The sequence below is a fragment of the Thalassophryne amazonica genome, chromosome 10, assembly GCF_902500255.1.
Source record: "Thalassophryne amazonica chromosome 10, fThaAma1.1, whole genome shotgun sequence".
NCBI lineage: Eukaryota > Metazoa > Chordata > Actinopteri > Batrachoidiformes > Batrachoididae > Thalassophryne > Thalassophryne amazonica.
The window spans coordinates 79,919,616-79,936,586 of NC_047112.1; the positions used below are offsets into that span (position 1 = coordinate 79,919,616).

At 39.4% G+C, this 16,971-nt stretch overlaps 1 protein-coding gene across 3 annotated transcripts in view; it reads right to left on the bottom strand.

Annotated features, from left to right (window-relative positions):
* Positions 1-16,971, bottom strand: part of nlgn1 (neuroligin 1) — a 991,517-nt gene that overhangs the window by 850,664 nt on the left and 123,882 nt on the right. For 2 of the 3 annotated variants that reach the window (XM_034180344.1, XM_034180342.1), the window contains exons 2-3: positions 14,489-15,558; positions 13,656-13,715 (exon numbers count right to left, since the gene is read on the bottom strand). In XM_034180344.1, coding sequence (XP_034036235.1) covers positions 13,656-13,715; positions 14,489-15,146 — 718 coding nt within the window. In that variant the 5' untranslated portion in view covers positions 15,147-15,558. The remainder of the gene's footprint in view (positions 1-13,655; positions 13,716-14,488; positions 15,559-16,971) is intronic. The other variant, XM_034180343.1, reaches the window with a different exon arrangement.

The window sequence follows — 16,971 nt, forward strand, 5'->3', positions numbered from 1 at the left end:
AGCTGTGCATGGCTTAAGTGTCTCCTCTTTGACACCTGGAGATATACCAGGCCCTGCTATATGGAGTTTATCTTTCTTTGAAAAAACCCAATGGCCTCATCTTAAAGCAAGCTTAAAATGTTGGCTGTTTGATCACAGCTTTCCGCTACATACCACTGTCCCAGCTTTTTTGAAACGTGTTGCAGGCATCCATTTCAAAATGAGCAAATATTTGCACAAAAACAATAAAGTTTATCATTTTGAACATTAAATATCTTGTCTTTGTGGTGTATTCATTAAACATAGGTTGAAGAGGATTTGCAAATCATTGTATTCTGTTTTTATTTACATTTTACACAACGTTCCAACATCATTGGAATTTGGGTTGTACAAACTCCTTTGGATCAGACAAGCAATGTGATATTCTTTTCAAAGTGATTGCAGCATTTTTTATTTATTTATTTATTTTTAGTATACATTTTGATCCTGACCTGGCTGCAGCTTCCACCCTGGGAAGGTTATCACTCTTTCTTGTGTAGGACATGGTGTTTGTGAGTGTTGGTTTGACAACTATAGATGGTACTAAAAAATCAGCTTGGTTCATGAATGACACATGTAGGCATTCTAGTATTGATCCAGTGATCTCAGCTGCTATTTTGCATAATTTGTGGTTGAATGAAGCATATTTAGATTGCATATGCAGGAATGAAATGACCATGGTCTCAGTCATATTAGTCAACAGTGACAAAGTATTGCATGCAGGTCTGAAAGTAGAAAGTTGGTGAATCAATACCTAAATACTCATGTGTGTCAAAGTGTCCGTGATGAAGACTCTAAGCTCTAAGGTGCTCAAGTCTCAACTCCATTAAGCAACAGTGTACTCTATGTTGGATCTGCAATTCTACCATGGATATTATTTGATTGTGGATGTTTTGCACTTAAAATTGTAGAGTTCTTTTAACTTGAAAACTGAAAGTTGAAAAGACTGTAAATATTTAATTTCAGTTAAAAAAATATTTTTAATATTGGTACCAAGGACATATGGAACATTAACATTATATTTTCCTTTCAATTCCCACCAACTCCCCCTCTAGCTGCCACCTTATCGTGGTGGGGGAGTTTGCGTACCCGGATGATCCTAGGAGCTATGTTGTCGGGGGCTCTGTGCTCCCTGTAGGGTCTCCCAAGGCAAACAGGTCCTAGGTGATGGGTCAGACTAAGGGCAGTTCAGAACCTCCATGACCAGTAAAAGATCAAGGACCGTGACGTCGCCCGGTATGGCAGAGCCGGGGTCCCATCCTGGAGCCAGGCCTGGGGTTGGGGCTCGTGCGCGAGTGCCTGGTGGTTGGGCCTTAGCCCATGGGGCCCGGCCGGGCTCAGCCCGAAAGAGTGACGTGGGCCCGCCCTCCTGTGGGTTCCCAACCTGCAGAGGGGGCCACGGGGGTCGGGTGCAGAGAGGACTGGGTGGCGGTCGAGGGCGGGTGGCCCGGCGGCCCGGTCCATGCTCACAGCCCCTGGCTGTTGGGACGTGGAATGTCACCTCGCTAGGGGGGAAGGAGGCTGAGCTTGTGCGGGAGGTTGAGAGATACCGACTAGAGATAGTTGGGCTCACCTCCATGCACAGCTTGGGCTCTGGTACCCAACTCCTGGAGAGGGGCTGGATGCTTCATTTTTCTGGCGTCGCCCACAGGGAGAGGCAGAGAGCTGGGGTCGCATTGCTTATTGCTCCCCAGCTCAGTCGTCAAGTGTTGGAGTTCACTCCGGTGAACGACAGGGTCGCATCCCTACGCCTTCGGGTCGGGGACAGGTCTCTCACCATTGTCTCGGCCTACGGGCCGAGCAGCAGTGCAGAGTACCCGACCTTCCTGGAGTCCCTGGGAGGGGTACTAGATAGCGCTCCGACTGGGGACTCCATTGTTCTCCTGGGGGATTTCAACGCCCACATGGGTGGCGACAGTGAGACCTGGAGGGGGGTGATCGGGAAGCACGGCCTCCCCGATCTGAACCCGAGTGGTGTTCAGTTGTTGGACGTCTGTGCTAGTCACAGTTTGTCCATCACGAACACCATGTTCGAGCACAAGGGTGTCCATAAGTGTCACAGTTCCTGAAGCCCAGTGATGGTGGTGGGGATAATCCCTAGATACAGTCACATGAAGAAGATGGAAATTTACAAATCTCCCTGGATGGGATACATCCATCAAAGGTTACTTCTGCACCCAAGACTGGTAACAGTTTACAGCTGGGTGGACTGAGACAAAGCAGATTAAGTGTTTTGTCCAATGACACAGACAGGTAGCCCAAATGACATATGTGGGTCAGTGTATTGGTATTCACAACTCCAGGTAGCTGAGCGAGACAGGAGATGGGCTACCAAAGATAGACTACTAACCTGGGTTTGCATCCCAGTCAACTACCTGTTTGTGTCCTTGAACAAGAGACACTTAATCTGCATTGCCCCAGGCCATGCAGCTGACAACAAGTACCGGCCGAACAAGGTAACTGCTGAGGGATTTTAATAAAGCAGAAATCCACATAAAAGTTTCATAAATGCTAATAAATCATGACAAACCATGGCAAACATACAAACAAAAACAAATGCAAAAGAAAAGTGTTTCAGAATATGCATACTAAAATAAAAATCCCTCATTTACGCACATAGTGGCTGTGTTCAAATTCAAGGTCTGCACCCTTGAAAGGGTAATGTAGTTCAGGTTCACTTTGGACATTACACCATGACCGTCTACTTGACACAAACAAAACAGACTAATTCTAACGTTTTATTTCTTTGTGGCTGATGGGATAATTTAATTGCCAAGACTCGGTGGGGGAGAGGAGCTCTCACGGCACAGCTGTGTGTACAGAGGAACTTTCTTCACTGTTTAGACACTGTTTTGGATTAAAAAAAGGATGCTTCATTTCTTCAGATGAATCCCACTGAAACTAACAGGTAAGAATTTATATTTACTAACGTGTCTTTTTCCTCTGCCAATCAATGCATTAATGGATGTATTTTGGTTGTTTAAGCCGCAGGGTTCAAAACGTGAAAAAAGCAGCAGCTTTTTAGTTCGTAAATGACAGTGTATCTAATACCGAGATAAATTGACTTCTATTACTGTTTTACTGTTTTTGAAAGATGATGACAGTGTTTGGGGTTTTATTTTTTATTCATTTATTTTTCATGCGTTGTTATGCGTTTGTGATCCTTGAATTTACCCAGCAGCAAAAAGTGAAAGTGAAACTGGTTTATCAGAAGCCGACAGTGTAATCTGATGTGGCTGAGTCCGAATCAACACTAAAAGTTGTCAGTTATCTGCAATAAAGATACATTTTTTAGAAGTTTATCTGTTTAGCATCATAAAAGATAACTTTTCAGTTATCAGATTAATGATTATCAAAGGTAACATTTTGGTTAGCTGTGCCCACCACTGGTTTAGAAATCATTTTTCATTACTTATGTATGCTTTAATTATAAAAGTTATTTACAACTGTACATACTGAGAAAAAATGTTCTTTTTAATCCTTTTTATTAAAATGACCAGCCATTTTGCCTTGAAAAAAAAATAATAATTTCACAATGACTCAGAGAATTGTTTGAGCTTGAAGTAGTATCCTTCATTTGCAAGGGACCCAGCCTTTGAAATGAAGCAGCCTCATCATGCCACTTATGACATAAACGACCATCAATTACAGTCTTCGAAGCATACAGCTGCTGAACTGGGACACAGCCAGAGATTCCAGACGTTGATGCCATGCTTGTGCATTCATTTGTCGCATAAAATCACTGTGTTTATGTCTTGGCGTGGATGACAAGTGGAGTAAGTCCAAATAAAATGTGACAAATGACTGTAATCTTCCTTTGTATGTGTGTTGAATGTATGTGTGATATCTGTTTGCAAGTGCAAAGTTGATAATATGCATGTTTTATTCTCATTGTGTATGTAGGCCAACAACAGAGAAGTCTGCCAAATGAAATGTAGACTGAATGCAATATAAATGACGACATTTGTACCTTGACATTTGTGCACAATTAAATGATTTTGATCATTTCAAAGCTAGGAGATAAAATGAAGAATAAAAGTAGTAAGTCTAAATGTAGCAGGTAACAGATTAGCCATGTTGTGTGTTCCTTTTGATGTAAAAATACACCATTATGGATCAAATCATGCTCTTCCAAAAAATAAATGTATTAAATAAATAGAACTCTACAAGAGCCAGACTGGATATTTGGTACTCATTTAATTATTTATGCATGAGGTTCTGTGGTGAATGTGTACATTTATAATGTCCCAGTGCTAGTTATTTCACCCTGTATCTGTGTGCAACATGTTTGTCATCTTTATCTATCCACATAGGGGGCAAAGAGAGTGATACATATTGCTGCCAGCATGAACAGTATTCTTGTTTGGATATTAAATGACAACATTTCCACGTTACAGTATAACAAGCCCATTTTATTTCATTCTGTTTTTACTTTTTTCCTGTTTTCACATAACTTACTCTATTTCTGAACTAGAAGTTACTTTTTTCTATTTTTTAGCTGACTCAGCAACTATTTTTAAGCAACTTGTCTATGAAAAAAATCCAAAGATCGATTTATATATATATATATACACACACACACATACACACACACACACTTCTTGACAGCTTTGGAACAGCATATCTGAAAAAAATGATGCTTTTGGGACATTCCACTGTTTCCGAGGCTGTGAAAATCATCCTTTCTCTACATTGATTGCGGACCCGCTGGTTAGAAGCAGGTCCACAAGTTATTCATCAACCTCTGTCAAAGCTATTTAAAGATGTCAGTCATGACGACCAGGACTCCTGTCTGTCATGGGCAAAAAAGACACAAGTCCACCGTTTCATTCACACAGTCATGTTTTTTTTTTATTATTATTTATTTCTTGCTGTCCAAGCACGAAGGTTCTCTGGTGTGCACTGATGTTTCTATCAGTCTCTTTTCCACCAGCACTCACTGTGTGGCTGTGGGAGAAGAGACTGACTGCACAGCGAGCACTTCAGACGCGAGTGTTTGTAGGGGAGACCCGGACCATTTGCCCACGGAAAATTTTTAATTCTCTGAAACACTATTTCCAACATTTTGAGGGCCAAATTTTTTGAAGTAAAGCCATAGTTTTTATATCTCTCTGTTACAGCTTTACATGGAAGGGTGTAGAAATGTACCGTGTCAGGGCCAATGAACCAGGTACCTCTGGTGCCCTCTTTTGGCTGCCCTGGATCTGTTCAGTAATTCTGCCCTTCAGGATGTTAATAAAATAAAAATACTACTCTGTCATTCTGGGAGGGAGATGGTCCGTGCCATCAGCCTTATAGCCATCATTATTAACTACCAATACTTTATTAGTTTTCTGTCAAATGTCAATATAATATCAGCATTATACTGCATAACTAGACAAATAGGTAACAGCTAAAAAAAAGTTTAATAACACTAACCCAAATCAATATCCGATTGGAATAATCAATTCTGTATCATAAGAATCGGAATCAAATTGATTCTTGAAATTTTAATCAATACCCAGCCTTAGCCACAACAGTGTTCGACCTCACTGAAAATGATCCCAATGACTGACCTTCAGAAAATTTGATCTGGACAATTCAAGAATCAATTATACAGTACATGTGTGCCAGGATTAGTGGACATTATACTGAAAATTGTAATTTTGACCTATGCCAAAACAAATCCTTTAATGGGAATTTTGGCATTGACTGTCATCCACATATGAAATTTGGTGTATTTCGGCCAAATGACCTGGGAAGAAGAGGTAACAGACAGATCGAGTAACATTTTGACCTTTGACCCCAATGACTTTTACCTTTGCCTTCCCACTGTTGCCAAATGCTTGCTCACAGGAGGTCGTTTTGACCATTGGGGTTTTTCCGTAATTATTGTATGCCCTTGCCTTACAATATAAGGCGCCTTGGGGAAACTGTTTGTTGATTTGATTTGATTTGCCTAAATGTAACCATGAATGAACCTTGGTGAAACAATGGAACAAACAAACATGCACAAATTAAGTTTCTCAAATTCTAATAGGACACATTTGGATTTTGTGTCATTCAATTATGGTGCACTGCATTTAAATTTGTTGATCACTGGAATATTGTTATGACAGGTAGTCTGCCATCACTACAAAGAGTTTTATTTCCAAGTGAAAATAATGGATTTTTGTACTTTGTGCAATTAAAAACTGCATAGGGAGTTATCTCAACTTGTATTCTTTATTGTGTATTCATGTGCTGAGGTGCAGAACCTCAGCACATGAAAATGTTTAAAAAATAAATGTTTAAAAATGAAAAACCTAGGTATGAAACATCTGTGATTGTAACCCACTCTTTGGATGCTTTAAATGACAGCAAATTAATTGTAATTCCACATCAGAATTAAGCAAATCCAGTATCCCAAAGGAACAGTAGGACTCCACCGCCCTCCTCCCCTTTTTTTCAAAACATTATTGATCTAGTAGTGTGGTCTGTAAAATGTTAGTAAGGTAACACATTGTATATTAGGCTAAAACATAAAAATCCCCAGAAACCTTTTTCAATCTTGGAATGAACAACCTCATCAACTACAAATGGGCTCAGTGGGGGCAGCGATATTCTCATTACTTGTATGATTATTGTTGAACAAGAAAAATAATTAGTGTATCACTCAGTTACAAAATAATAAATAATACTACATTTTTCAGCCCTACTATGAAGATGCTTTATTTCATGCAATTAATGGTATTTAGGGACATTCTGTAAGGTGAACTGTACATATTATGAACTAAAAAAAAAAAAAAAAATTTAGTTTAATTGTGATAGAAGAGAAGATAATGTCCTATGATGATACTTTATAACAAGAAAAATGTTAATATAAATCAGATATCATCCAGTTGCAGTCCTGGTCATAATGACTGACACCCTTGAATTTTGTTTGGTTTCTGACAGAGGCTTTCTTCCTTCACTGGACAGGATAAATAATGTGGTAAATTAAGGAAATGGAAGAGAGCACTGGGGACATCTGGTCGGCAGATGTCCCAGAACTCCAAGCAACAATTATATATTTTTTGTGGTTTAGTTCTTGCTGTCAACAGTAAAGAGTTGTATACAGCTGTCCATTCGGTGGTGGTATCACACTATTTTGCCACCTGAAAATAACACCAACAACAGCATGAAGATAAAAGGAAAAGACGACAAAGAAGAAGAAAAAAACATAGCACTCTGACACTTAAAAAACCTGACATCTGCTTTTTAATCAACACTACTGAAAACTCATGTAGAAACATACCCCCCCCACCCCCCGCATACATATATGGAAAAACAGAAACAAGAGAAAAACAGTTTTCTAGGACAGAAGGGTATCTGGTCTATTATTATTAGATAGTACTGGTAATATTTTAACATGTGATACTTTCACTGAAAAACAATATTGTATTAACAGGTAATATAACAGTAATTAACCCTCTGGGGCCGACGCCGTCGTATACAACGGCTAAGACCAAGCTTTACTAAATTATAAATAACTTTTAATGATATGAGATAGAAACTTACTTTTTTTGCTGAAAAGATAACTCCGCGGACTTTCGTGCCTTTGTACTCCTCATAGAAGCTGTGTGATGACGTGAGCAATGTGCGTGTCGGATTTGGTTCACCGTCACATGGTTTTCCAAAATTCAATCGTAGGGCAGATTTACCTCACGTGAAAAGCCAAAGATCATTTTCAGGAGTGATATGTTACTACTTGGCCCGTTTGAATAGCCCCCTGGGTGCTCCAATGAGTACATACTATTCCAATGCTCCCTGCGCCATTACGCACAGCAATCAGTGAAAGCAGATGGAGAGCCTCTGATGACAATCTCACGTGCTCAAACAAAGAGTGTGTAACTATCAGGATTGCTCCACTAGTTTGCATGTGAATGTTACTGGATAACTCTGTTGCTTTCTCTGCGTAAAGCACTTATTTACCATATCAAAATAACAAAACACATAGACCATTTTGTATATATTGTTCAAAATGTGCATTTGTGTTTATTGTTTGAACCTTTTTGTTGTACAGTCTTTCACACAAGATCTCTAATTACCTCTATAAAGTGTCAAAAAAGTTGTTTATTATAGTTTGCTGTGTGTTTTGAATAAATGTGTGTGGAAAATTATTTTTGTTTTATTTTTTCCTTGTCTATTTTTGATTATTACACTTATAAAACACAACAAAAACATATAGACTCTGAAAGCACAGGTTGTCCTGACAAAAAAAGAGACATAAAACTTGATTGTGGGATGCAGGGGGAGCTGTTAACAGCAATAATAAAACATTTATGCCGGGCGAGTGAACTGTCCAAAAAATGTCCTCGGACCCCAGAGGGTTAAGGTAATTCCACACACCATAATCCTTTTTATTAAAGACATGGTGACTTATTCAGTCTCTATTCTCCAAGAACCTTCTTTAGTTTGGGGGATATATGTGCAGTAATAAATTGCCAAGACCTATCACCACATCAGTTTATTTTCTATCATAATTAAAGAGCAAAAATCTGTTCTAAGAATTTATCAAAAACATTACAGTGAAGTCAGTCACAATTTACCTCTCTTCCAGTTACACTTAAGCTAAAAGAAATTAATCACCACTCCTGCCTTCATAGTGGAGTTGCTGCACAGAGAATAACTTTCTTTCAACAAAACATCAAATCTATGCTTGAATCTCCAATGTGCCTTCTGGCAAATTGTAGCTGAACTTTCAAGTGTTTTTTTTTCTTTCTTTTTTTTATAGAAGCCTTCTCTATACCACTTCATCATGAAGCTGTCTAATTGGTGATGCAACACTCAAAACCTGCACTTTGCACAATTTCTTCAATCCTAGCCACAGAAATCTATAACTTCTTCAGGGTTGTCCTGGTGTCTTGGTGGCTTTCCTCACTCTTCACCTTCTTATAGAGTCTCTCAGTTTTGGAGAACTATCTACTCCACACAGATTTACCATAGAGTGCTATACTGTTTGTATACTCAACAAAAATATAAATGCAACACTTTTGGTTTTGCTCCCATTTTGTATGAGATGAACTCAAAGATCTAAAACTTTTTCCACATACACAATATCACCATTTCCCTCAAATATTGTTCACAAACCAGTCTAAATCTGTGATAGTGAGCACTTCTCATTTGCTGAGATAATCCATCCCACCTCACAGGTGTGCCATATCAAGATGCTGATTAGACACCATGATTAGTGCACAGGTGTGCCTTAGACTGCCCACAATAAAAGGCCACTCTGAAAGGTGCAGTTTTGTTTTATTGGGGGGGGGGGGGGATACCAGTCAGTATCTGGTGGGACCACCATTTGCCTCATGCAGTGCAACACATCTCCTTCGCATCATCCGTGAAGAGAACACCTCTCCAACGTGCCAAATGCCAGCGAATGTGAGCATTTGCCCACTCAAGTCGGTTACGACGACGAACTGGAGTCAGGTCGAGACCCCGATGAGACGGTTTCTGACAGTTTGTGCAGAAATTCTTTGGTTATGCAAACCGATTGTTTCAGCAGCTGTCCGAGTGGCTGGTCTCAGATGATCTTGGAGGTGAACATGCTGGATGTGGAGGTCCTGGGCTGGTGTGGTTACACGTGGTCTGCGGTTGTGAGGCTGGTTGGATGTACTGCCAAATTCTCTGAAACGACTTTGGAGACGGCTTATGGTAGAGAAATGAACATTCAATACACGAGCAACAGCTCTGGTTGACATTCCTGCTGTCAGCATGCCAATTGCACGCTCCCTCAAATCTTGCGACATCTGTGGCATTGTGCTGTGTGATAAAACTGCACCTTTCAGAGTGGCCTTTTATTGAGGGCAGTCTAAGGCACACCTGTGCACTAATCATGGTGTCTAAGCAGCATCTTGGTATGGCACACCTGTGAGGTGGGATGGATTATCTCAGCAAAAGAGAAGTGCTCACTATCACAGATTTAGACTGGTTTGTGAACAATATTTGAGAGAAATGGTGATATTGTTTATGTGGAAAAAGTTTTAGATCTTTGAGTCCATCTCATACAAAATGGGAGCAAAACCAAAAGTGTTGCGTTTATATTTTTGTTGAGTGTATTTCTTCGTAAGTCATGTAAATAATGTCCAAGACATAGTCACTGTCTTGGGAATGTTCATGTATCCATCCCCTGACTTGTTCGAAGAAAACTGTATATAAAAGTGATGGTTTACATGTGCTATACTAAAGGAGGCACCTACTTATTCATACCATGATTTTGGCTTTTAGATTTTTAATTCATTTATATCAAACTGTAGAGATTTACTATCACTGTGAGTTTAAAGAGCATGATTTTGGAAATTCTAATATACAAGGCCTGCATTTTTGTTTTGTTTTTTGATGTCCTAATAAAAATCTAACATGTAAAGTGTCAAGGGTGCAAACACTTTTTCACAGCACTGTACATCAGTCATTAATGAATACACACAATATAGTACTGTATGATAAATTTACCTAGAGTATGTTATTCTGAAAAAGTGAGTGACAGAGCAACAACACAAGTAAGGGAAGACAAAGACTCCCTGTATTTTTCTGTTGCACACCATCGTACGGCTCAAACTGTTGACGCAGCAGACCAAAGTTGCACTTTCCCCATTTTCTCCAATCACTTCCACAAAAGCCTTCACTGTTGTCACAGGTGTGTTGATGGCTTCCCTCGTGAGTCCTCATCTTCCATAGTCACTGTTACAGAACTACCTGCTCCACACATATTTTCCACACAGCACTATATTGTTTCCATTTCTTAATGACTGATTATTGACGCAGCAATAATTGAAGTCCAAGACGTGCAGTGAATGAGAAATTTGCATGTCTCCTTCACCAGACTCATCTAAGTATGGTTCATCTCTCTCGCTGTTCAATACGAACCATGTTTTCAAGGTCATGGCATAGTTCAAATCACACAAGATTCCTGTTAGGGATCCTCATCAAGGTCTCACAAAGAATATTTGCACCAAATTAAAATTATGGAACAATATGGAACAATTATGGAACAATTTCATATGTCCACAAATCACGTGCAATATTAATATGTCCACAAATCATGTGCAATAACAACTCGTTTACAAATCCCAGCACTAATGTCACCTTACCACACCTAAACTCCATTTCACATATTGGAAAGAAGATGCTCCTATCTCCTATATTATTTTGAATTTACTTTAACATTTTAAATTAGGCAATTAAAATTCAGGTGTCAGTAATTATGACTAGGACTGAATAAGGTTTATATATTTTTAAACTGCCCTTTTTTCCATCATGGTGGCAACAGTAGCTTGTTGTAGAGATCAGCAAGGTTAGAGGGTACATGTGTCTTTGTAGTTGGAAGAGAAGCAATGTAGACAAAGTGATAATGCAGCCTGCTGCCAACACAATGACATTAACACCCGGACCTTATCAAGGACACTGTCAGCATGTATCTCTCTCTCACTTTGTCTCTCTCTCTCTCTCTCTCACACACACGCACACACACACCCAGGAAGAGAAAGACGGAGACGAGGAGGCATTAGCTTGATGAAACAGTGGTTGATACAGTAGTCCGAGCCAACGTGAACATAGATCTGCTTTGTTTTAATGGAGATTACACAGTCAAGGTCCAGCCTAAGCTCATCTTGTTTAGCACCGCAGACAGCTACATCACAATGTGCGTGGGTGTGTTTGTGTGTGTGCATTTGGCAATATGCTTCTCCTAATATGCTATCTCCTCACACATCACCCATTATTACCACTCACATTCTGACCTGTGATATAGCAGCCAACCTAATCACTTTTATTCCCAATATTGCTGACCAATGAGTGCAAACAATCAGTGAGCCACAGAGGAACCAGGAAGTGCAGTACAAAACCACGCTACCATCATTACAAAGTCTACAAATCACACGGCTGACTCAGGGCTGCAAACATCTTAGATCCAAAGCTCTTTTTTTTAAGGTTTTTCCTGCTCTGTTCAAATGCCCTGTTGAATTTCATTACTATCTACTATATGATATCTACTGGTGTCTGCTGGTTTATATGAAAAAGAAATATTAAATTAAATAACTATTAAAAAGAAAAAAATGCTGCGTTCAAGACTACTGGAACTTTTCCCACTGAATTGTTGTCTTTAGAGACAACACAAGTTATTTTGCTGAGTGCGAACAGTATGATGGCCTTTCTATTTGTAAATGCGAGAGTGACAATATTAAATATTGTAGATGTCTCTCAATATTATCTCTAAATGTTGTCTCTAAATATTGTCTCTAAATGTAGATGTCTCTAAATATTATCTCTAAATGTTGTCTCTAAATATTGTCTCTAAATGTTGTAGATGTCTCTAAATATTATCTCTAAATGTTGTCTCTAAATATTGTCTCTAAATGTTGTAGATGTCTCTAAATATTATCTCTAAATGTTGTCTCTAAATATTGTCTCTAAATGTTGTAGATGTCTCTAAATATTATCTCTAAATGTTGTCTGTAAATATTATCTCTAAATGTTGTAGATGTCTCTAAATGTTGTAGATGTCTCTAAATATTGTAGATGTATATAATTCTCATTTTACATTTTACTTGGTCCACATTTTATTTTATTTTATTTTATTTTACCTTATGGTTCTATTAGTTGTACATATACTGTGAATAATTTGCCGTTAAATTTCACTATCTTTTATGTGGCTAAAAATTACTCGCACCATGGAAAGCACCTTTTGGAGTTGCACTCAAATCTTGTTGCAATGCAAATTACATTGACAATAAAGGCGATTCTGATTCTGATTCTGATTCTCTGATGTCTCAGCAAAAGGTGTAATGCTGGCATCTTTGTTAATATCTAAAGAATGCAAGCATATTAGAGTACATACAAAAGTAAGTGATATATAAAAGTAATAAAATGTGCAATAATACCGTCTTAGTCATGGGCAGCTTGGTGGGGCAAGCTGTAAGGACAAAAACAGGAGGTTTCTAGTTTAAGTCCACCAGTGTCTCATTGGTGTAAAACCTGTGCCAAATCAACTTGTGGCTCCATCTGGCAACCCTAAGCAAACAGGGAAAAACTAATGAAATTGCATCCATGCCATGTTGGAGGAAGACCATGATTGTAGCTGTTATGATGTAAAATAATTTCTGGAAAAATAAAAAAATAAACTAAAATACCCAACCTTGGGATCAAATAATTTCCCATGTATTGGCATGTTATGAACACAGCATAAAAACCTTAAAAAGCAGAGTGGAACAAATTTGTCTTGTCAAAAACCAAAGGAATTTGGTCCCGATTGGAGAGAGAGGAGAAAAAAAGGCCAATCAGTGAATTTTAACACATTTAAGACTTTTGTTTTCCTCTACACTTTGTGCTCTTTGGCATAGATATACACTAATTAGTTTCCACTGAGTTAAAAACAATTAAAACTGTTTTCAAATTACCTTCACAAAAAGGCATTAAATTTTCTTTGAGAAATCACATTAATGGAAGGCCCACCTCTTGAATTTGGCATTCTGGGAGCTCTCCACACCCTGAGCCAAGACCTCAATAATTTGCAGACCTTAATTTCATAAATATGATATGCTATCTGAGTTTATTTTTCATTCTTCTTCTTCTTCTCTCCTTACGTTTTGGTGTTTCTTCATTCTAGAGCATTGTATAGGTTGCGTTCAGATCATACATACCTCCTTGTCTACATATTTTCTTGCCGGGTTTCCTGGCACATTCCTTGGATATTCTTTTGACTGTAAAATGAATAGAAGACTAAAGAATAACATTGAGCCCCTGACTGCACAGCGCACACAGGAGCTGGCATGCACACACGCACAGCTGATTGTCTGAAAAAAACAAAAAAAGACTCAGAGGAGAAAGAAGGCAAATAAATAAATAAATAAAATAAAGACAAAGAGGGAAGGAATGAATCACACCAGCTCAATCAGCACGACATTCACTCTCTCAGTCTGCCAGCCAGTTGTTCAGCCAGTCAACCAAATCAATTGGTGATGATCATGACAACGGCTGTCTTGTTTAATGAACTCAAGCCATTGTGGCAGACCACAATAGACTGTGATGAGCTGAGGGAAGAAAGTGAGGGGAGTCTGCGGAAGAAGGCAAATAAGGCGATGAGCAAGCGTGTGAGGGATAAAGACGAGAGAAAAATGAGTGCGAGTTGGAGGAGGAATAGATGAGGAGGAAAAGTGATAAAGGATGAAGATGAAGTGGGATGAAAAGGTATTGAAATGCCTGAATAGCTGGCACCCACATTTCCGTATACATACTGTACTACTGCATACTGCTCTTTCACCAACTCAGACTCACTCACTCGGACTATAAGCAATGGCATGCACAATAAACATGCAGAAGGACATGCTTTCCTTCTAGTGACAGACAAAAACATAGATGATACAACACAACATAACAGATTCCTTTTTTGTACCAGAAGGTTGTGGGTTGAAGTCTCTACCCCGCCTCCCACTGTGCCCACAACCATCCTCCCCGAGCCAGCAGGCTAACTCACCATCCTCTGTGGGGACGTAGATATTGAGATAGAGACAGTCCTCGTTCTGGTCCTGGACATATGTCGACACCACGTCGATGCCGTTAGTGAACCACACCGGCAGCATCACATCAGGTAAGCGGCCCTCCACGATGCTCTGAGGGCACACGGGGGCAAAGTGTGTGGCATTACGGATCTCTGGCCAAGGCACTGGTGGCTCAGGTGGTTGAAACCGCCGCTCACCAGTTGGCGGGGCAGCATAGGGGACACCCAGAAACTGCACAATTGGACCCAGGATCTCATTGTTGAGCTCTTTCTTGACACCACGCAGCCTTCCATTGGTAGTGGTAACCACTGGATCGGTTTCATCTAGTTTTTCAGCCGACACCAAACCCAGTGATAGATGGAGCAGCAGCAGCAAACCCATCAATAACTGAGAGGGTGCAAGCCAGCTGATAAGCATGCACCCTTTGTGACCCACCACCCTGCTTTTTCTCTCAACAGTATGATGTAGCCGATGCCTCCGATGGTACCGCCAATGGATCATCACTGGTATTCCCATATTTAACTCCTGCTGATCTTTTGCTGCAACCTTTCTATGCTTAAATTCCTTGTTGTGTGTCATTCGTGTACTCCATCCAGGTGCAACCATGAGCTCACACTTCCCATAAAACCGCATTCATCTGACGACAGTTTGATAACTCCGTCTCTGTCAGGGTAAGGACCCAATGGGAAATGTGACTGTTAATAACAACAATCCCTTTTAAAATCCAAGCTGTAAAAACTGTTCAATGGAAACAAAGATGCCATTCATTTCCTCCAGTTGGGATGTGATCAGCACTGTATTCCACCCTTCTTCTCTTCGCAAAACGTCCTGGCATGAACCTCTACAATGACGGAAGCAATAGTGATGATATTACCATTCTGCTCCACTACTCAGCAGGTAGATGAGCCAGTCAGTGATCCAGGTTTCCATCATTTATGCGGTGGTTGAGTAGAGGTATCACTCACATCAGTATAATAACTAGTATTACTGCCGTAGATGTCTTGGTTTTAGTTGGATCAGTCTGGCCCAGGCTTACAATGGTCCACTGAAACACACAAAAAAAGCAACAATTAGTATTCAAATGAGAAGTAGTAATCACAAACCCAACCAGCTACACTTCTGTTGTCATCTCACACAATAGTGCAGCAGATAAACAATCCTTCAAATGATGATAGAAGCACCAAATTCAGCAGAAACACTCCTTAGTCATTACTCTTTAGAAAAAATGACTACCCCCTTGAATTTTCAATACGCTGCCAGGAGGGGTCAATTGAGGAATTAAACAGGACTGAAAAAAATTGCTCCAGTTATTGGAAAAATATACCACATTATTTGTCTGAATATAAATATTCCAAAAAGGTAGAGTTTGGACTATGTGTGACTAAACGTTATGGAGTTATGGGGTAAAAACAGCATGAATGGTGACAAAGGTCAATTTCAGTTAATACACAGGTCCAAAGTTAAATTTTCAATTTTGGTAATAAAGTGGTGCAAATTATTGGTTGAGCTAACAGGATTAATAAATTGAATAGTTTTGACTGTGTTGAATGTTTTGACTGCAAAGTAAAGGTCAAACAATGTCGATGTCCATTGGATTCTATGACATGGGACATATGCTACCCCGTAACATAACTAAGCATGATGCATGGGGCAAACTGTTCTTTTTAAGAACCCTATTAATTCAACCAATAATTTGCATCACGTTTTACCAAAATTGAAGCAACTTTAACTTTTGAACATGTACAAACTGAAATTGACATTTGTCACCATTCTTGCTGTTTTTACCCCATAACATTTAGTCAGATAGTCCAAACTATACCTGGATGCCTATTAAAAGTTCAAGTGGCCAGTCAACTTATTTTCCAAAAGAGAAATGTATAAGGAGTATTTGTGCTCAACATTGAGGCAATACCCATTCTGTGTACAGCAGGGGTCAAGCCACAGGCTAGACATTTACTGATTAATTTCTTTTTTGGTTGTTTTTCAAGTTCAAGTTTGTCATGTGCGTTTTAAAAAGGACAACATACAATATCATGAAACAAAATGCATTTGACCCTTACCCCCTCAGCCAGTAAAACCTGTAAAAAATATGCTGAATAATAAAAATCAATAAGACAACCTAAAAACCATGGCAACATGTAACAAAGCCAACATATTAGCATAAATATCCACAAAACAATCCTCAATAACTCCATTCATGAAAGTAGCACCATTCAGTAGTCTAACAGCCTGAGGGCAAAATTGTCTCTGATGCAGAAGCTCTGAGCTCTAATGCAGAGTAACCACTTCCCTGAAGGGAGATAAGAGAAAAGGTTCTGTGCTGGGTGACTTTTGTCCTTCATAATACAGAGTGCTTTCCTCCTGCAACAGGTGGTGCAGATATCATTGCTTGGTTATGGCAATCTGATCATTTTAGATGCAGTTTCACTGTGTTCAGTGCTCCATATTCTATTCTCCA